The following is a 23294-nucleotide window of genomic DNA, read 5'->3' as shown; positions in this document are numbered from 1 at the left end:
TGTTTAGAGTAAGTCGAACCTCTCAAATAGTAACATTTCAATTATTAATTTTGTTTATGGCGCACATTAATTTCTCATTGAAATACGCTACATTTTAGCATGCGTGTAGCTGAATTCTGTCAAAACGCAAACTACCAGATTCAACTGGCTCAACATGAGAAATTGCAACTAGTAATGACAGGTAGGCTACATTTTATCACTGCATTTGTTACACTGCTGTAGAGACACAGTAAACTTTCCTGGCTCCCTTTTTAACACTGAATAGCTTATATACAGAAAGCTGTCGGATAAAAAACGCTAGTCAGATAACATGTTGGTACTGCGAGCAGGCGCGTGTGGCACTGTAGCACTCCATTGATAACACCTGACACGCTAGCACATCGACACTGCAGATAGATCTTAAAACTGATAACCAATAACAACTGGTGAAAAGTTTTTTTGAGAAATTGTTTCACAAATGGACAAAAAATATAATTTATGCTAAATTAACACAAATGAATTATACATTTGCAAAGAACAGTTATTTCATTATTTGCTTTTCACAGAAGTCGACTGTGATCAACGTTCAATCAATATATCGGCAAATTGCAGCATAGTTTTAAAGGATACGACAGCAGTACTATCGGTTATTCTCTTTAAGAAATAACGCTGTCTTGAACTTGAAGATCTAACAGAAACAGCAGAAGCAAGTTCGTTGGCTTTAGCTGGATGATTAATATTCATCCTGAAAGAAGATTATGAAGAAAAACGGGTGTCTTTAGCTCTACTAATTATAGCTCTATTGTTGTATGATTATTACGTTTTCATAAATAGCATAATGACAGACCCAATATAGCGCTGCAATACCATCATGGATGCAACTGTGCCATTCTCATTCTGTCATGATTCAGTATTGCTGTCTGGAAGCGAAACAATGGTCTGATGGCCATCTTTGTGCTAAGGAAATAGTCTTAGTGACCAATGGCATCACCCTTGTGCATGCGCATAGGTCAATAGCTGCGTTCCATATCACAACCATTGCTCTACTATACTGCCCTTCGGCACTGACGTAACCCAGGTGTCACTCCACTAGCACTGACACACCCAGGTGTCACTACACTAGCACTGACGCACCCAGGTGTCACTACACTAGCACTGACGCACCCAGGTGTCACTCCACTAGCACTGACGCACCCAGGTGTCACTCCACTTGCACTGACGCACCCAGGTGTCACAACACTAGCACTGACACACCCAGGTGTCACTCCACTAGCACTGATGCACCCGGGTGTCACTACACTAACACTTACGCACCCTGGTGTCACTCCACTAGCACTGACGCACCCTGGTGTCACTACACTAGCACTGACGTACCCAGGTGTCACTCCACTAGCACTGACACACCCAGGTGTCACTACACCAGCACTGACGCACCCAGGTGTCACTCCACTAGCACTGACACACCCAGGTGTCACTACACTAGCACTGACGCACCCAGGTGTCACTACACTAGCACTGACGCACCCAGGTGTCACTCCACTAGCACTGACGCACCCAGGTGTCACTTCACTAGCACTGACGCACCCAGGTGTCACTACACTAGCACTGACACACCCAGGTGTCACTCCACTAGCACTGACGCACCCAGGTGTCACTACACTAGCACTGACGCACCCAGGTGTCACTCCACTAGCACTGACGCACCCAGGTGTCACTCCACTAGCACTGACGCACCCAGGTGTCACTCCACTAGCACTGACGCACCCAGGTGTCACTCCACTTGCACTGTATGGAGACTTAGTGATAGTCAGGAGGTAGTGAAGAAAATTATACTGCAGCTACCCCTGTCATTCATTCAAATGATTATGAATCATTTGAATCTAGAATTGAACTATCTTCGCTACAGGCCTGGTAACTGAATAATCCGTTCGTTCAATTACCAGGCCTGTAGTGAAAAGAAGTTCAACAATCCCTGATCTAAAGGAACACAGTCTAAGGGAATTCTTCTAGCATCGTGTGAACTAGATTAGCTGAAAGGCTCCCAGAGCTTCCTGTTCATTCATGTCTAAAAATACTGAGCCTAACAGAGACTTCAATCAGCACACTTGCTGGCTTTGTTTGCAAAAGCATTTCTGGCATAGGAAGGAATAAATAGAACAGAGGATTAGGGATGACTATATGCCACACTATTGGCACAGTGACAAATAGTTTGTGCACTTTTTCTCCTTGGCAACATGTCAACACCGAAAACGTCATAGATTTGACCTGGTCTTTTGACTAACAAGGAACACTCATGGTCACATGTTAGTAAACTATTTCCTAGAGGCTAGTTCACACTATATCGCTGTATCTCGGCATTGATGCCACAGTATTTCGGTGATTGTCGATGATAACCATTTTCACGCTATCACAAACCCATCCGCGTTTGCAACAAATACGGCGCGACGTAACAATTTCATTTTTCTTTTAAAGTTTTCGTAGAGAAACCTTTTTGTTTTCGCTTGCTTGCATCACATACTGGTCCCGCGGCAACTATCATAAATGGAAATAAATAAATCGCGCCATTCGCAATAATTAGCAGCATTTCAGCGAATTACTATCACTGGAATGGTTCACATTGCAGTCATCGATGCTCGGCGAAATATCGGGAAAGTTTGACAGCTGCAAACTTTTTTGACGTAACTGAGTTGCTTCGTCGATGCCACCGTTTTACGGTTCACGTAATCGATGATGAACGGCGAAAGGAAAACGCCATCACTCGGCATTACAGTATGAACAAGCCATTAGTGATTAATATAGGGTCGAGGACGATCTATAATATGTATGTAGATATGTTACGAACAATCCTTTGCTCAGGACCCAAGAATGATTCACTAGCCTTGCCAAGCATAATATTCCTGTTTGTTTGGAATGAGGATGCATAAGCCAGGTTCTTTTGAAATAAGTCGAGCTGACAAATTTTGAAAACTCAAAAGGCCCTTTCAAGTCGTTCTGCTGCCATAACAACATAACGTTTAAAAAATTAGAAATGGCATAGTTCTGTTAGCATAGACTGAATGGTCAGTTATACCTGAACTATCCAGCTAACCATACATAGGCAGAGGGGCTAAGATTACTAGCTCAGCACATGTCAAATCAGGAATAGAGGGAGTAGTATGTTTGGCTAAATTGCATTTTGACTAACTCTATCAAACTCAGCGAATGCATATAATTTCATAGGTGTATACCTAATTTTTTAGATGTAGGCTATGTCTAATTACATAAAAGTACGTATAATCCCATAGATGCATGCCTAACTTCAGAGTGTATGCTTCTATTTTCATAGAAGCATGTTGCATAGTGTATCTTCCTAATTTCTTAAATGTATATTTCATCGTGTATGTATTTAATTTCATAAATCTATGTTTCATAGTGTATGTTTCTAAGTTCATAGATGTATGCTCATGAGAACGTTAGCCTGAACAGTTTGTGCTTGCAATTGTGTTTTTTTGACAGGCCATCTATACTCAACCCTGATTCATATCATATGTCCACCCACACGTCTACATTTATGAGTCGTCTGTCTATGATGTGTCTATAATTCCTATTCTTGCCTATGTTTAGTCCTCTCACCTAGTACAAGAGGCTGATAGCCAGGAGTCAATACCGACTACTGGAAAGATAAGACTCACCTGCTCAGGGACGCAATAGAACCTGTCAGGACATTGCAAGCATACGGCTTGCTGCGTGAGATTAGTAAATGTGCCTGGAACGCAAGGGATAGGAGCGGGACTAGCGATAGGACAGTGTAGACCAATGGGGCATGGCGTCTCCGCAGGAGAGGAAACCGAATCACCACCTGGACAGTAGTATCCGGCATCACAATCTCCCACTGGAGCTGTCAGTCCTGCAAAACCAATTGTTTTCTTCAAAGAAATTTCATGAACTTGCAGAATTTCATCACATACATGTACTACACAATTCATCACATACATGTAGTACACAATTCATCACATACATGTACTACACAATTCATCACATACATGTACTACACAATTCATCACATACATGTAGTACACAATTCATCACATACATGTACTACACAATTCATCACATACATGTACTACACAATTCATCACATACATGTACTACACAATTCATCACATACATGTACTACACAATTCATCAGATACATGTACTACACAATTTGTGCTCTAATTTTAAATTAATAAGCAAGACAAACCTTTTGATAATTTGGCATAAAATGAATATTAGTAAATGAACAAAGTATATTGTTATAGCTTGTAATTTGTAGCAAAGCCTAAAAAGCAGAAGCACCAAAAATTGTAACTACATGCGCTTGGAGACTACTTGTGCTTGGAGACTACATGTGCTTGGAGACTACTTGTGCTTGGAGACTACAGAGAGAAACAACCAGTCGGAAAATGGCAATGATGGTAGGACTGCAACATTTAGAGTGTTTATGTGACTATAAGTGTTTATGGTAGGACTAGAGTGTTTATGTGACTATAAGTGTTTATGGTAGGACTAGAGTGTTTATGTGACTATAAGTGTTTATGGTAAGACTAGAGTGTTTATGTGACTATAAGTGTTTATGGTAGGACTAGAGTGTTTATGTGACTATAAGTGTTTATGGTAGGACTAGAGTGTTTATGTGACTATAAGTGTTTATGGTAGGACTAGAGTGTTTATGTGACTATAAGTGTTTATGGTAGGACTAGAGTGTTTATGTGACTATAAGTGTTTATGGTAGGACTAGAGTGTTTATGTGACTATAAGTGTTTATGGTAGGACTAGAGTGTTTATGTGACTATAAGTGTTTATGGTAGGACTAGAGTGTTTATGTGACTATAAGTGTTTATGGTAGGACTAGAGTGTTTATGTGACTATAAGTGTTTATGGTAGGACTAGAGTGTTTATGTGACTATAAGTGTTTATGGTAGGACTAGAGTGTTTATGTGACTATAAGTGTTTATGGTAGGACTAGAGTGTTTATGTGACTATAAGTGTTTATGGTAGGACTAGAGTGTTTATGTGACTATAAGTGTTTATGGTAGGACTAGAGTGTTTATGTGACTATAAGTGTTTATGGTAGGACTAGAGTGTTTATGTGACTATAAGTGTTTATGGTAGGACTAGAGTGTTTATGTGACCATAAGTGTTTATGGTAGGACTAGAGTGTTTATGTGACTATAAGTGTTTATGGTAGGACTAGAGTGTTTATGTGACTATAAGTGTTTATGGTAGGACTAGAGTGTTTATGTGACTATAAGTGTTTATGGTAGGACTAGAGTGTTTATGTGACTATAAGTGTTTATGGTAGGACTAGAGTGTTTATGTGACTATAAGTGTTTATGGTAAGACTAGAGTGTTTATGTGACTATAAGTGTTTATGGTAGGACTAGAGTGTTTATGTGACTATAAGTGTTTATGGTAGGACTAGAGTGTTTATGTGACCATAAGTGTTTATGGTAGGACTAGAGTGGCAATGATGGTAGGACTGCAGCATTTAGAGTGTTTATGCGACTATAAGTGAGAAAATCATAAGATGAGCAAACATTGGAAGGAGAGTATCAGTAGCGACAAGAGGAAGTCAACAGCACACCGCAGGCAGACCAAACCCCCAAAAGTTCAATGGCCACCGGAAGAACCAACGAAAAGAGTGACAAAAAAATTGGGTGACCTATGCAGCTGGAACACTTTGTGGTTATGCGTAAAGAGCTACAGCTGCTGTAGTGCACGGACCACATTATTACACATTAGCTGGTTGTCATGGCAATCTTTGACTTGTATTTACCAATTTGTATTTACCAATCAATCAAACAGTCCTAGCTATCACGAGTTATATGATCGCTATATCCATCGGCTATGTATCAACAGGTACATGCGAAAAGCGCAAGGGATTTCTTTTCTTTGTAACTCAAATGTAGGTGTTCAAACATCCCCAGAACATTTATAAACTTCATTGTTTAAGTGTCAAAACTATCAAAGTATCAAATTTTACCAAACATCCGCTTTGCGGTATGTTTGGTAAAATCGCAAGCAAGGGAAAGCGTGGAAACCTTGGAATAAACTTAAAGTAAAATTGGCAAAACTTGATCGCGATTAAAACACTCAGAAACATCACCTAAAACAACAAACAAATCTCAAGTGATAGAAAAATATCTGTACTTTGTGATAAAACATTTTAAAATTTTACATGAAAGGCCCTTTAACTTGCAACAGGCAATCTATCCTTTTGATTTATATATAATTTGTATATGTACATGTATCTACTAAAAATACATGCAAGTGTGACAGTGCTCTGATAGCTTGAATGCTCTGATAACTCAAACACTTCCGCTTGGTCCCATGAAGTTCGAGTTATCCATGTTTGACTGTATTTTTTGGTAAAATTTTTTATATCAATCATATTTTTCAGGATCTGCTTTAACGTAGTTAGTCTCCACGAGATTAGAGACACTTAGATGAGGGATCACTTGTCACTATTTGTCACTTGTTGATATTACATACAACACAAACCAAGCTGGTCATTTATACTCGACAATATACTGTAAAACCTCTAATTGAATGCCACCTTTTTTTGAATACCGCCCTCTATTTGACCACCACTGTAGGAAAATTGTTGAACAATAGAGCACCACCCTCTAATTGAACTCCACCTCTATTTGACCTCCACTTTGGCATTCTTTGAAATTTACTCACAGTAGTGAGTGATCAGTAGAATTGTGTCCATAAAACCGTACCGATAATCACTAGTGCTACATGCTACAAACTTTTGAGCTTCGAAGTTGTGGTTTTGGTTGTAGGAATGAGGATGACATGATACGCAGGAGTGGTCGGAAAACTTTCGTAGCTGACGAGTTTACGTGCCACAAAAAATTGTTGCACAACTCCTGGTTTCAATATTAGCCTGTTGCGCTTTTATCTACGGCGGGGTGCATATTTTATATCATGGCTGTCATCATTAAAATGCATCTAAGGTCCAATGTCAATGGTCCCTTTTCAATTTGCAATGACTATTTACGGCATCTGCCATTGGTTGTACACAGCTGTATTCTTTTTTCTTTGGCCAACTATCTTTGAAAAATGTTTAACGCGACCACTAGATTGACCATTGTGATAACTAACTCATCTGAGAACAGAGCGTTCACCATTTTAGAAAATAACCCCAAATTACAAAAAAATTTCTATCAGGCTTTAACATTTTAAAATATTGTTTTAAAATTTATGAAATATTTATTTGTTTTGACATTTTAAAATAAAAATGTATTAAAACATTTTTAAAATACGTGCTTTGATAACAGAGCTGCGTGGGAATGCTGCAAGGACGTCACCGATAAAAATTCAACCTCTGATTGCGAAGATTTGCGCAATAATACGAATATTGATGATTACATGATACGCAGTACTTCATTGTTGATACGATGTATTCAAAAATGTACTATGTATTATGTTACACATAGTACTTCGTTGTTGCAGATTTTTTCAAAAATACCCCCCTTGAATCGGAAGTTTGAATCGCTTCGAAAAATGAAATATGCGCCATTTGAAACCATTTACATGCTTTGAAGATGAACACGAGTGAACAACTCAGTTACATCAATAACAATTAATCCTCTTGTTGTTTCTGTTCGTGTCGAAGTACATTTTTCCATTTTGAAGCTTTTCGGTTTTTTCATCAAAACTTTGAAAGCATCGCCAAAAAAATAATTACCAACTGTGTCAGGCTAATTCTAGCTACTTGTTTAACATAGTTTTGATACGTCGACATTTGTGAAAAACGGTTCACATTTATGATGGTTAGTGAACGATTAGTGTTAAGCTAAAAGTTGTGTTTAGCGCATGTGCGGCTAAAAATGTATCATTATTTGTGCAAAATGCAATAGATGGAAGTTTTGCTCGGCCAAAAAAATTGTTACGACACTAATTTCGACTAGTTTAGAAGTCCAGAAGAAGAGTTGAGGTCAGAAGATATTGTAGTAGGTATTGAACCGCCAGAAGTACAACAAGCAACAATCAGAATGCAACTGGCCAAGCAAACCATGCAAATATTTCCTCACACTTAAGAGTAGATTCTCTAAACGGACTTGAAAAGAATTGTGTTGTTTCATATACAATATATACACATATACAATTCTACACATATACAATTCTCGGGTTTTGTTTTTGTACACCTCACATCACCTCACATCCAGTGATAGCAATTAAAATCCAGTAATGAAAACTCTATTTCTCAGAGGATTTCATCTCATAACCTCCGAGTCGCAAGGCGATAAGCTAATCTATTAAGCTAGGCGAGATTCAATGGAGTCATTGGGTGATACTCGCATAACGACTCTGCATTACATTAAAGCTTGCTCTCACGGCTCTTATTAGTAACTTTAGTAATACTTAGACTAGCTTATTTAAATTAGTCATTGGCACCTACATTACCTGTCAATGTTTAAAAGCTGTTTTCAATTCCTCTGCAACACCGGGCATTCAGCTAGTCTCTACTATAAATCCATGTAAATAAAATTTATTATTTATTTAAATAAATAAATCCATTTAAATAAATAATAAATGTTGAATCAAACAATTTGTAAAATCATGATCTACATGTACATGTCAGGACTTGTTGTCTAATTGCCAAATAAAAAACAGTAGAACTGCCTGTAACATACCGGTATCATTACAGAAGCTGCCAGGGTCACATTGAGTGCACTGAGACTCATTATGTAGGTTAGGGGTATTGGAGTACGTCCCTTCCGGGCAGGGCGTATCAATTGAGGAACCACTAGGACAGTAGCTACCAGGAGGACAGGAAACTTCGTCAGACTGTATTGATCCATTCGGGCAGTAGTACCTGTAGAAGCGTGTCACCTTTTTCACATATTTGTAAATCTATTCACTAGAAATTCCACTGTCATACAGCCCACGACCAAAGTGATATTGGAAAAAAGAAAGGGTACTGATGGGTGAGAAATGCAATATTAGCAGTCAAATGGCACTGCAGTGCAATAGGATAACTGCAATGGTAGCTGTAATGTACTGGGTGTGGGTGTTATTATATACAACAAACAGCAATAATGAAAGGAAAAGATTATATGTTTATATCTCTCCCCCAGCAATAGGAGAAATGCAATATTGGCCAATATTAGAAGTAAAATGCACTGATATTATTAGAATAACCAATATTATTAATATAGTAATATGTAGTATAAAACCAATGCACAATTTTGTTTACATTTCAAGACGTCATAGCTAACAATACCAAGAAGTGATATTTATATAGATTTTTAGAAAATCTATTTAAAAAAGTGTTTGATCATGACAAACAGCAATAATGAAAGTAAAAGATTATATGTTTATATCTCTCCCGCTGCAATAGGAGAAATGCAATATTAGAAGTAAAATGCACTGATATAATTAGAATAACCAATATTATTAATATAGTAATACAGTAATAATAGAAAACCAATGAACAATTTTGTTTACATTTAAAAACGTCATAGCTAACAATATCAAGAAGTATCAAAAAGAATATCCAAACTTAGTAATAGTAATACAGTAATAATAAAAAACCAACGCACAATTTTGTTTACATTTCAAAACGTCATAGCTAACAATATCAAGAAGTATCAAGAATAATATCCAAACTTATAATTAAATATCGTAATCTCATAAGAATCGTTAGAAAAAAATATCATCGTCATTTCCTTTACTTACACTGCGTTGGACATCAGTTAGAATACTAAAGTACTCGAATGTTTTTTCTAAAAAGTCAGATACTTTGAAATCGGCAAAGATGAAACGATTTCAGTACTCCTACGTTAGTGACAGAAACCGTCGACAATGCCATAGACTGGTGAAATGTGCACGTTATTTTTTCACTAAATGCGCACGATTTAATCGTTCTAATATCTGTCACCTGCCGTTTCAATTTCCGGTCTTAACTTTTATTAAACCAAGCTTTTCAAGCGTTTTGTGACGATTTTCGTCCAAATAAATCTGTCTATTTGTGTATAATCCGATCAGATGGGTAAGTTTTTAGAGAATTTCGATAATTTACAAAGACTTGGTAACATATTTAAATAGGCCTATATGTGTTTTGTATCGTTATTATACTTTAACTAATCTACAGAACGATGGTTAAATTTGTTGATGAAATTTTAATACAAAGGTTCGTCTCATTGTTGATGAATAATTTTCGTAAGTTGTGTGCATATGCATTTATCATAAAAACTCTCAAACCTCGCATCCGCTCGTTTGGTCGTGGGAAAACAGATTGATGCTATGAGCAATGATTTGGTGTGTATATGTAAAACTCATCGATTTGACAACAGTAGCAGCCGGTATGTATTTAAGACAACGGTATACTGTAAGCTCTTACAACCAAAAACAGAAATCAATAGAAATGAAAGTTTTAACCAAGGTCATAGACCATCTTTAAGGATGGTGATTTGATCAGCCTCACACGACCTCAGACTACTATCTAACTATCTACTATCTACCTGATTTAAGGAGTTGCACACTTTAATTGGATATGACACAATCCACACAAAGCCAATGACCATTTTCAGTGAGAAACAACTTCAAACTTGCGGATACAAGGGGTGAGAAAGTAGGACACAGTCAAAAACAACTACCGGTAATTAAAACATACTTAGATAAGAGTATGTTTTGCGCTAAGAGTGTCACATTGGCGATTTGCCAATTACAGCCTAAACAGTAAGAATGTTGTTCCATGGAATGTTGTTCAAGGAATTTGTTTTCAGGAAGTGAATGCAATCATTTACAGGCAAAAGGCTTCGGCTAGTCTGTCAGTTCAACAGGTTCAGCGATATATTCTGGCTGACCCTCCTACCAATGGCACGTACATACGAGCACTCCAACAATTTCAAATGTTGACTGTTTCATACCAGCACTCCATAGAGTGATCTCAATAGAGTGCACACCTTTAAGGTTTCACTTACCCTGGATCGCAAATGACATCAGGCTGGGTGAGAGAGGTGCGGGTGCATGCCATGCCTGAGTCACACCAAACACAATCAGTGTCAGTCACAAGGCCAGTTGCATTGGAGTAGCTTCCCTTAGCGCATGATAATGGTGTGGATGTGCCAGTAGGACAATAGTAACCCCTTGGACATATGTCCGCGTTAGTTCCTTGTCTCGGGCTTGATACTTCGGCATATTGCACACAGAAATATCCTACATAGAGAGCAACATAAGCTCATCAGCAGAGATCATTGGTATTGTTAAATTCAGCAATGTACAGTAATTCAGCAAAGTTAGACTCACTGTACCAGTCCATCAATTGTCCTCAAGATACAGCAGACAAGGCAGTTTTAACCATAGGGTTGTGATTTTACCAAACCTTGTCCCTAATATTATGTGTTTTAATTCTCAGGCCTGTATTCCATGGAGCGGCTGAGCCGCCCAACTTTTTAGTGATTTTTGGCGGCTATGTACTGGATTGCAGTCTAAACTCATCCACTTGGAAATTCCAACAACTAATTTACTAGCAACTAGCATTCTATACTGTCTCCGTGGTGGTCTCGCCAAATGAGTGATCTTGTGAGACTTTGTTAAGACTTGGAAACCGAACTTTATTGCTTATAGTGGGGGTGTGAAGAAGACCCCAAACTTGTATTTTCCTTATCATAACATAACCAAATCAAAAGATCGATGAGGAGCACTATGGGGCAGGCTCGTCTAAATAATCTTCTAATATTACACATATATAAATATGTTGAAATAGATACAGAATCAGTTTGAATGAATTTTAGTTGAATGAATGAATTGAATCAGAATGAGTTTATATCGTTCGTTGAATAAAGAAAAAGTTTTGCCTACCATAAACAATATATTTATGCAGATTTTGATGCTTACAATTGATTGCATTTGTACATATATACTTTGAGGGTTGTTGATGCTTAAAAGGTCCAGAGCATCGGGGAGCTGAAGCTATTAGTACAGTATGCTACTAGTACATGCTAGTGCCTAGTAGCATGCTGGTCATGCTAGTACAGTCATACTTCAGTCATACTTCAGTGAGCGCCCCAATGGGGCAGCGTAAGGCAGTTTGGGGTGGTGTAAGCCTCCCAAACCACCACCTGAGAGTTTGGGAGGCTTACATCACCCCAAAACTCCCAGGTATTCATAACTAGTCGCCTAACATTTGCAGCCCCAGCTTGCAACCAGGGAATAGAGGCCTGTTAATACTATTTCAACATTTGTCTATTTGGTCTATAATCTGAAAGTATGATTCATTACCAATTAGCAGCAACACTTCTCTATTTTTTTGGACTACCTGAGGCATCAGTACCGCTCTTATTATAATCACGATTGTTGTATTCTAGCAATAGTTATTATTGTCAGCAACTGATATGTCTGCAGTATGTCATCCGCAGTCTGACAGCAGTGACCACAAGGTCAAAAGTGATGAATTATGTCTTGCCAGTAAACAAGATCATTATATAGTTAGCCAGCAATAAACAGACATTCAAACTGCAAATGCTCTCTCTAGCTCCTATTACCGGACATTCTAAAGATACAACGAAGATATATTTTCGTTATACCTTATTTTAGATAAATACATTTTTTCTTTACAGCATAGACTTGCTGTCTAGAAAAAATTAACAAAATCGATTTTAAATAACCTTGAAGGTGTGCAATTGCCTTAGCTTATCGTACAATTACTGTAGTTATTGACTATACACCGAATGAAAATGATAAAGCAATGGAAAAAGTTGTCAATACAAACCAACAGTTACAGTTCAGTTATCAAATTAAAAAGTTGGGCATAGTTTTTGTGATGTGAATATTTAGTGGCATATGTCTTGAGATTACATATTAGTTGTGAATAGTCATCGTGATGTAACCGCATCTGCTGTTTTGCTAGCTTATATTATCTGCTTTCATGTCTTTGTGTGGTAACCATATCTTCGTGATGTAACCACATATATTATCTGTTGTTAGTGCTGATGAATAACTCGGCAGTCAGTTGTCAATTTGCTTGACTAGTGTACAGTAATGTTGTTGAGTCTTGTGAGTAAATAAGGAGTTGAGTTGAATATTGTGCAGTTACAGTTTTTTTTTCTTTGTGAAGGGTAAAAGGGGTAAGTTTGAGAAGAGCTTAGAATGACTTAGGCAATTTACATGTTTTTACGGCTTGTAAAATGTAAAATCCTTACAACGTAGTCGTTCCCGGAATGAGTTATTTATGTTGAAGGAGCATCTACTGTATAAATGTGTGGTATGTAATGACTATGTACATGTTTATTCAATATAATTTATAAATATGAGTTTATTAAATGAAACAAAACACCATATTTAATGGTAAAACAATATTACTTTTCAATTCTCTCAACTAAAATGAATTGCCTTCTCTTGTCTGCTCAATTGTAGAAATATGTAAATGTTTATAACAAACAGATATTAGCAGCGCTGGAATGTTCAGTAGAAGAATAAATGTGCCGATACAAGCAGGATCTCTGACGGCGATTAGGAATGATTGGAGAGCCAAAATACTCAAAAGCCTAATCGCTTTGCAGACCGTAAGAGGCCTTGGTGATAAACAACTGTCCAGCAAATGGGATATCATGTTACACAATCTTTACATCAAACAGGATATAATGTTACAGAATGAGAGTATAAATTTGAACATGTGATTATTATCTTAGTATCAACTTCTATGGTCACTTATAATATAATTAGTTCAGTCACCTCTTTAAAGATGTAGTTGCGTCAAAAATGAAATTAGGACCCATAAAAGGCTAAAACATCAGCTACAATTTGATGCCATTTTTGTCTTTGTAGACCAACCCTGTCCAGAGATATATGCGTTTGAATGAGGCCCTCTGTTAAAAAGCTCACGTTCCAGCGGGTGCCAATTTCGTGACGTAACAAGCTTGTTATCTGAAACGAAACCACGAGCGATAAAAATGAGGTCGATTCGTTAGCCAATCATGCGTGCGAAATTTTTATATAGGCCGTAATAAAGGTTATCACTCGTAAAACGCGTTGTCTGTGGTCTCGAAGATTCTCATCGTTGTTTCTGATTCAACGCGTTTCAACAATTACTAAGTTATACATAGTTTTAAAATGGCTTCAAGTTCGAGCGACCGCTACTCAGAGTTTTCTGAGCAACTTTAAGTAAAATATTAGAGTAGACAGCCTATGGCCAAAGCTGACAGGCGTCAGCAGCGTTTTGCTGCAGAAGAAGACAGAATGGAGGTAAATTAACTTAGAGTCTTCTATACTTTAGTAAATGTAATATTTTTTATAGTCATAAATACATGTACTAATTAATAAAATGATAATTCTTTGCTATCTCCAATCATCGTTTCATAGCTTATCTGCCGTTTTACCTAGCTATAATATTTTTTTCGAATTTTCTTTGGTAAATTAGAGTCATGATTACAAATTATTTTCACTCGTAGGAAGTGGGTAAAATCGATTGATCATTGCAAATCTTTAATTTCCAGAACCAAAGCTTCGAATCGTTGGCTTGGCGTACTTGCGCCTTTATTAAATGTTTATTCGTTTTTAAAATTACACTCGCAATCTATTCAACTCCCAATTTGGAAGCTGTCAATAGATACGCTTTAGAATGACATATCTATGAATGACATATTTATTGCATCTACTTTGTTTACATTTACTTGTTTTACTGATTACAGAATGTTTATGTCGTCCCACCAGCCGAAGAAGCTTTGTCAGTGTGGAAACTGCCATAAAGGAGAAAGCGAGAATTGAATGCGTGCTGGATGATGTTTTGTTGAGTTTGTTGCAGTAGATGAATTTGTCTTATTGTATCAGCTAATACTATGTGAGTGGCCACGACTTGATGAATATCTTTAATAAAAGCTTTATGCCGAGATGAAAATATTTTTGCTTGTAAAAATTATATAATAAAATAATATTGTTAAAGATAATGCAAAACATGATTTGCAGAATATTGTAGTGAATCGGATATGGTATATGGGTGTCCGCAGAACTGAAGAATGTGAGTTCAAATCCAGTTTGCAGCAGACTTCTCATCCTTAAAACTCTATCCCTGTCTATATTCTTTTCAAAGAGGTGGCTTGCTTATTTCATTAATTTAGTATTCGGTAAGAATACTACTAGCAATGATATACAGCAATGTATATCATTGCTACTAGCAAGAAACTAGTACGTAGGCAATATGTAATAGGCGACATAATGTGGGCGGGGCTTATGGGAGGCTGTATAGGGTAGCTGCAAAACTGCTGATACAAAGACCGCGTCCTACATAAAGTGACTTGACAGAATTACCGTAGACCGGTAGAATTGGTAGTCGGTACCCAAATGTTTAAACAACATTTGGAGAAAGTGAGTAGAACAAATTTTCAATTTTCGTTATTTGAGGCCTTTGAAACATTCATAATAATGCATCTGTAGCAGGATTTAAAATTTTATTCTAGCTAACATGAGCAAATACAAAATAAGATATATGCCAATAGAGCCGCGTAAGACTAGACTTTTATCGCAAATAGCCGATGTGAATACGAGGGATAGAGACAGGTTGCCAAACGCGTGACATCATTTTTGGCGAGGCTGGGCACGTTTTTGTGGCCTGAGCGTTTTTACGGCGATCAGATTTTTTCGGTTTTAATCTTCAAATATCTTGGCAATGCGATCGCGTAACACAACAAACAACATATCAACTGATAGAGAAAAAAAAATGCTTTCTTTTAAGATCAACTTAAATTTTGACGCAACTACATCTTTAATAGCAAAGCTAGAGTTTTAAGACCTGTTTTAATTAATATATTATTTGTATATTAATATCTTTTATGTTAATATCAGCAAAATATAAATAAATAAGACGAATAAAAATATCCTTTAAAACTATATTAACTCAACTATTTTACACGTAATTTTTGCCTGTTCTGATGGAATCACAATTCATGCTGACATACACTTAGTATTTTTGCTGTAATAGCTAGAGTTTCCGTCATAGAGCTTTAACATAAAGGTTTTTGTGTAACCAGTTGGAATATCTCTACACAAATCAAGGCATTTGACAAACAGAAGGCATGCTTATTAGTTTTTTTAGTTTAATGAAACCGGTGGCTAAAGAAAATGCTAATATTCTCGCGGTTTGACTAAAATTCAGAACAAAATTCCCTAATATAAAAATAAAGTTGTCAGAAATATATGAAGCCAATGTTGAAGTATTTCACGAGTATAAAGATGTTTAGGTTGCTGTTTACAATTTTTCTGTTCATCCATCCTAAATCGAAGATAAAAACAATGTGAAAATGGTGATGTTATACTATGAATTTTGAGTAACAAAAAACTAACTGGTTTGTTTGGTTTTTTTTAATAATAATCTAATATCCTAAATATAGTGTGGCAAAATTTTGGGTCGATCTATTTACTCCGTGATCAGCGGTCAATGTTTTGGTATAGGTACTGAGGCAAGCCGTTATAACGGCTTTCTGTTGCGTTAAACAAAGAATACTACCTGCGTCACAGAGGAAGTTTTCTCCTTGACTCATGCCCATGGAAGGACAGTAGTGACCAGCAGGACAGGGAGTGCACTGATCACTTGACTCCAGACCGGTACGGTTGTTGTAGGTACCGATAGGACATGGAAACTCATTTGCGAATCTTGTACCTACAGTTTCAATATTTCCACAGTTATAGCAAGTACAGAAGCGACAAAGAATTCGTGGCCTCGAGCGCATTTGATTTTACAGCTTTTTATACACAAAGATTTACGCAATCAGAATAATATGCCAGTGCAAACAGTTACTGAATCCATCAGAACTGCAGTCATAGCAATATTTACTTGCAACAACTAAATTAATACACAGACCTATCAACTACACTAGACTGGGCAATCTAATGCACCACAGCTCAGCCTTGTGTCCTACTTAAATAGTCACATTCTTCACGATGCTAGCAGCGACGTAACGTCACTGCTTTGTTCACTTTCCCTAGTCCAGGCCAGCATTTTAAGTAGGAAGCCATGGGGATTGGAGCAACTACCAGCACTTTCCCATGGAGGCAGGAGTATAGTTAATAGGTCTATGGATTAATGTGATTAAAATGCTCAACCAAATTACAATAGAGTGAAGCATTGGGTATCAAAAGCATATGCGCCGGCTGGTACCTAACAACAGTACGGGTGTCTCCTACCACACAAACACCCTGACAAACACCAGCACTACTAGCATATGTAGAAGATAAATTTGTAGATGCCAGATAAAAGAATCCGTGAGAGCTACTACATCGCTACTGACAAGAGCATGGTACAATATATAGCTACCCTAGACATCGCTACTGACAAGAGCATGGTGCAATATATAGCTACCCTAGAGCAGGATGTACCTAGAGAGGAGACTGGATCTTATTCATTGTATGAGACTACTTGTTGAGGATATGAAGCTGAAGCAGTCTTTCCATGACTCAGAAATTATTTTCCTACATGACAGCAATTGGCAGGCTGCATTTGAATAAAACCATCACTAAACTAGCATAAGATTACGAGGAAGGTTTGATGACTTCTGAAGCAAATGTTATACATAGTGACATCACCATCAGGTGCCTAGTGCTACAGCAATAAAATAAAGTAATGTCACATTGGGAAGGCAGAATGGAGCCTTTGTACGTGACCAACATACTTATTCCAAATGAGCATTAATTTGGACAGGTTATTAAAACATCACTGGTTGAGGGAGCCATAGCAGCTCAGCAGTGAATGTATAAACCATATAAATGTATAAATTGTTTGTGATTAAATTGCAATTCAATTGCTTACATGCTATCACTTCTTTGCCACTAGCTGTACAGTTGCAGTCATGTGACAGACTAACCTTTTGCCAAGGACCTGCGATGGCTTGTCAGAAAGTGTCAACAAGTGACTTTTTATCAAGTGCTAAAGTTATTGGCATGTAATGAAAAACATTATTTTGTTGATGACTACTAATACCAAAAAGAAGTTATACATAAAAAGTTAATTATTGTTATTAACTATTTCCCTACCTTAAGCCCATGTATAGGCTAATCAATAGGGTTTCGCTTTTCATTACGAAGCCTACACATTAGCTCTTTAGCTAGACCAATCAAGTTTGGTTTCCAACAAAACAACCTTGTTGCCAATCACGGCGACCAATCGAAAATTATTTTGCTGAGAAATTCCATTTCTAATTATTTTTCAAAAGGACAAAACCAGATCGTTATTGTCATGGCAATAAGAAATTCCAGCGTTTGTTTACTGCAAAGGAAGCTGTTTAATGCAAAGGAAGCGTCAGATATTTGCAAGAGTGGAATTCACTGAAAAATTTAATACTTTTCTTGTAGAGAATTTTGTTTTGAATAGGATACATTTTACAGTAAAACAATATTTGCATTGATTCTCGAGATATTACATAGATACTAACGGTGTATCAATTTTTCGAACAACCGTTTGAATTAATTTGGTCAGAACAGCGAATTTAGCGTAGCAGGGAAGGAGTTAATGGGTACTGGGATACAATGATTTAATAGCTATCAAATGTTTTCATTACACAGAATATACTATATTAACCCTTTGAACTCTAACAGTCGGTTTTCTGGCATGGCGTAGAATGTGTCAGAATCCCTGATGGCCGAAATTCCGGCATTCACATGGCTTTGTTTACAAAAGCTGTTTCTAAGTAATAGCGTAAACCAATCAAATTAATTCTTGCACATGGTGTTAGGCCAGAAATTTTACTTCCATGTGTAACAGTTTTCAATTACCTTTAAGCTACCTGCTTCCTTTGTTTTAATAACAAATTTTATTGGAATGATATCGCGAAAAAATCGATACCACTTGTTTGTTAGTAGCTCAAAAATGATTGTGATGCATATCAAGAATTTTAAAACAATTTTTCAGAAACTGTTGAGTCATGAAATGATGATGATGATGAACATGTGCTCAATGAATATGATGCTACTGTAAATATTTTCACGAGTTTTTTTAAAATCATAGGTCCCTACAAAGGCCTATCATAAGCCTACAAACTTTTGTTGCTATGGCCCGAATAATAGCGAAATATTGTTTTTTTTCTGTTTGATGACATTTGCTATGGGTTGCCTGATTCTTTATTAGTATTTTACCAAATATCATTGCATTATGAACACGTTTAGTTATATTTAATAAAAGTTTAAAAACTTCTGATCGTTGAATAGATTGCCCAGGGTTACAGACACGCATTGACAAAAGCAGCCAGGGTTCAAAGGGTTAAAAACATCTCCGCTAGTTTTATCCTGAGAGGGTTTCAACTTACCGGTAGGACAGAAGTGGCCGGATGGACAAACGGTCGTATCATTGTCAAGGACAACTATTGCCATCGTATTGTCACAGAAATAACCTTCAACAGAGCAGAACCGATAGTATGAATGATTACAATAGTAAATTTAATAATAATAGTAACAGTATAGGTAACGATGATAGTAATAATAGTAACAAGAGTGAACTGAATATATGAATGTTAATGAAAATGAAAAAACAATGAAAATGTGAACAGTATATGTGAACATGTTAACATGTCGTCATATATGTGAACATGTTAACATGCCGTCATATATGTGGACAAGTAACATGCCATCATATATGTGAACATGTTAACATGCCGTCATATATGTGAACATGTTAACATGCCGTCATATATGTGAACATGTTAACATGCCGTCATATATGTGAACATGTTAACACGCCGTCATATACTTGAACATGTTAACACGCCGTCATATACGTGAACATGTTAACATGCTGTCATATATGTGAACATGTTAACATGCTGGAGCTTTTAAAACCTACAAACATAAATCAAAGCGTAAAAAATAACGCCGAAGCAGCGATTAAGTAGGAGGTTATACAATCAAATGTGGGATTTGTCTGTCTCTTGTTCAACTGTTTAACTCGTTGAACATGATCAAAAATCTCTGTCTGCAAACTCTTAAGACCACATGTGCCGATTTTTTGGTTTCGACCGAAATCACAAATGAACGAAAAATACAGATTTGACCGAAATTCACAGAATTGTCAAAGCTGTGCATGCACATCGAAATTGTCGACGAAATGCTTTTAATTGGCTAAACAAGTTATTAGCGAGCACAATTCTAGCAGCTTTCGCAATTTATATAGTCCGTGAAACATCACGCGACACGCCAGTAAAATACTAACGCAACTCGCCATAGTAAATACGATATAACTGACTTGATTGCGCTAAAGATGGCAACTCTCCCTACAACTTTTGCTGCTAAATTGTTATTGTTAAAAAAAAAATTCTAACCATGGTGTCCGAACGATAAAAAACTAACAATAGTGCAATCTAGGCAGTTGCATCGTATGTACTATGTTCAAATGTACTAGTACTTTTTTGTGTGTCGTAATATGTGTCTTGGACTATAACAATTGCGAAAGCTGCTACAATCGCGCTCGCTAATGATTTTTTTAGCCAATTAAAAGTGTTTCACCGACGATTTCGGCGGGTACGTCTGTGTTTTTCATTTATTTCGTGACTTCAGTCAAAACCAACAGAAACATCAGCACGTGTGGTTGCACCTTCAGGTGTTGGATACGTAAACTGATTCCCCTAACCAAAGATTCTGATGTTGGGAGAGTAGCATTTCTTAATCTGCATACACCTTTCTGAACTTATCAACTGCGGAAAATATGCATAGTTGTACAGCAATAAACGAAAGTTTGTTTACAGGGATGGTATAAACATTATATTAAAAGTATTATTTCCAACCCTATCAACAAGCATGTTTGTACACCAATAGACATTCACTATGTTACACTAATAGACATTCACATTTCACCGCTGATAGCCTGCGGGGCTGTCGCCGGTGCTTGTGACGTATATGGGAACCAGGCTTTAGCAAGTTTTGCGAGTCGCAAATCTTTATCGAATCCATCATGCTTACGAATGAAAAAAAGGCACTTGCAAACAATGCGCATTAAAATATCGCTGGCTATTCCATTATAAACATTTTCACACTTCATAGTTATTTCAATTTGAGCAGTCTCAATGTGTCAAAGTTCCAAACGATTGCTGCCAAGCTTAAGCCGGGTTCCCATATACGTCGCAAAGCACCGGCGACACACCGCAGGCTATAAGCGATGAAATGGGAACGTATGCGCCGAGGACCGCCGGTAGTTGCCGGCGGCATCGCAATAGTTTAGCGCTGTTCAAATTTCGCGAACGGCCGCAGGCAAAACCTTCCCGAAATGCACTGTACGGGTAAAGGTAACAATTATAGGAACGGCATGGTGAGCGAACATTTTATTTGATTACGCAATTATGTTTACGATATTATTAACGATGTGGCTTTATGAGAACATATCCCGTCGAGGGTTGCAAGCGTTTTGCTGCGCATGTTACCGCCGGAGTCTCGCAATCGATATTGGAACCAGGCTTTAGCGTGACAAGACTGCGTAGCTATTTATAGTCATTAATTAAGTCGTACTTGAGCTATGGAGTCAAGCGCTGGCAGTTAAACACACATCCACTCATCATACAGGTGTTCATTGAAACGCTGGATTGCAAAGCAACTAAACGCACAGCCCACAATTCATCGCACAATGCATCGGAGCAAGTCATGGAAAATAGTGATTAGCTTGTACACACGGATGGTATAAACAAATTGAAAGGATCCCTTCCAACCTTATCAACAAGCACTCTTGTTGATAACGTTGGGGACATTAGCAATAGACATTATTACCTGCTGGGCAATCTTTGCATCCTTCCTGAAACTCCTCATCTTGGTATGTACCATTATCACATCTGATAGGCTGTTGGGAGCCCACAGGGCAGTAATGGCCAACAGGGCACCTGAAATCATACGGCGTGCTTGCGTTCTGACCAGGTGGACAGAAATAGCCACTGGAACAGGCTCCTGCAGGTAGTTGAGCCCCAGTGGATGGGCAGTACTCCCCGGCGGTACAGATTTTACAATCACTTTCCTCTACCTGCAAAAGAAAGTCATGTTGCCAAGTGAAGCCGAAACCTGATATGTAATAGCAGGTAGTAATTCTACCTCCACGTAGGCCTACATTAGTTTCACACAGAAAGCCTAGATCATGCTGGCTAGCCTTGATAGCTGACAGTGTTGTAAGCTAGCAGGTTAAATCCTACGCATTCCATATCATAAACATCAGCGAAGGATGCTTCAGAACCCTGGTCCGTTTTTATATACGTAGGCAGTCTATTTACTAAATCATATCAAACATGACAGTCATCGCTTTATGGATGATTGTAGGAGTTGCTCCATCGTGATCTTTCTCAATTTCTTGCAACATCCTGACCTGACCAGAACAATTGCTGACTTGGCAGTTCTAACTAACAAGATGTGTCTATGGCTATCTTCATGTTGTTTGTGGCCTGCTGTTCTAATCTAGTCACTACAATTATATAGATAACAGATAATCCAGTATTTGTATTTCGGGATTGATAGATCAGCAATGCAGCAGGTCAAGTGCATCAATCCCCTCAAATACTTTTTGATAAATCTATTAGAATGTTAAGGCTTGGATAACTAGAATGTTAATGAAAATTGGGTTGAAAGGTGCAGCCACTCTACGCCACTTGAACGTGCTATCTTAAGCTTGCTACCATGTATGCTATGACTCTGTCAGAAGTGATTGAGTACTTTTCAGTGCATTTTCAGAGAGGTTTGTGGTGAGTTGTAAAACAAGACAAACTATCTGTACGTTGTTCCTCACCATTCTGCAGAGAAGCAAGGTTGATAATTGACAAGATCACCTTCTGCTTAATAGTAAATAATCTGGTCATTACGGATGCCTACAGTTTCCTATATCTCATTGTTAAGCTAGTGAAATTTCAATTTTTGCAAATTTCAAAATTAGCCAATCTATTACAGGCCGCCTCTTCATAGTAAACCACTTTGACTTATATCAATGATATACAGCCCAAAAGGATAGCCGACGGCTATCATATGGGCGTGGTTTAATGATGGAGCTCTGTTAGGATTGTGCTAGCCTGGGTTTCAAAGCAAACACAACTCTCGCGGGGCGGTCGCGTTGCCTTGTTAGGTTTTAGAAAACACGAATCGCTGTTATCGTTTCATTAGCTTATTCAGCCAGTAGACCCGCGGGTCACAATAGCAAACATTGAATTTCTGCAATGTGGGGGTAATACCTAACCAAAATAATGTATCTAATCAAAATAAAACATTTCAAATTACCTACTTTTAGTAATTTTAAAATTAGTAAAGGTCGTAGTATATGCCTAAAGTTGAATATAATTACCCGAAAAACGGCATTTTTTTTCTAGTTTTTGATTAATATTTTGCCACCCCTAATATAA

General features: G+C 37.5%; 1 protein-coding gene across 1 annotated transcript in view; it reads right to left on the bottom strand.

The window, feature by feature from the left end:
- Positions 1–23294, bottom strand: part of LOC137398177 (uncharacterized) — a 300195-nt gene that overhangs the window by 129123 nt on the left and 147778 nt on the right. The window contains 6 exon segments of the mRNA XM_068084283.1: positions 3651–3865; positions 8646–8827; positions 10938–11172; positions 16457–16609; positions 19248–19331; positions 21691–21937. Coding sequence (XP_067940384.1) covers positions 3651–3865; positions 8646–8827; positions 10938–11172; positions 16457–16609; positions 19248–19331; positions 21691–21937 — 1116 coding nt within the window.

The sequence above is a fragment of the Watersipora subatra genome, chromosome 6, assembly GCF_963576615.1.
Source record: "Watersipora subatra chromosome 6, tzWatSuba1.1, whole genome shotgun sequence".
Taxonomy (NCBI): Eukaryota; Metazoa; Bryozoa; class Gymnolaemata; order Cheilostomatida; family Watersiporidae; genus Watersipora; species Watersipora subatra.
The sequence above is the reverse complement of the archived record's forward strand: the minus strand, read 5'-3'. Positions and strand labels throughout refer to the sequence as shown.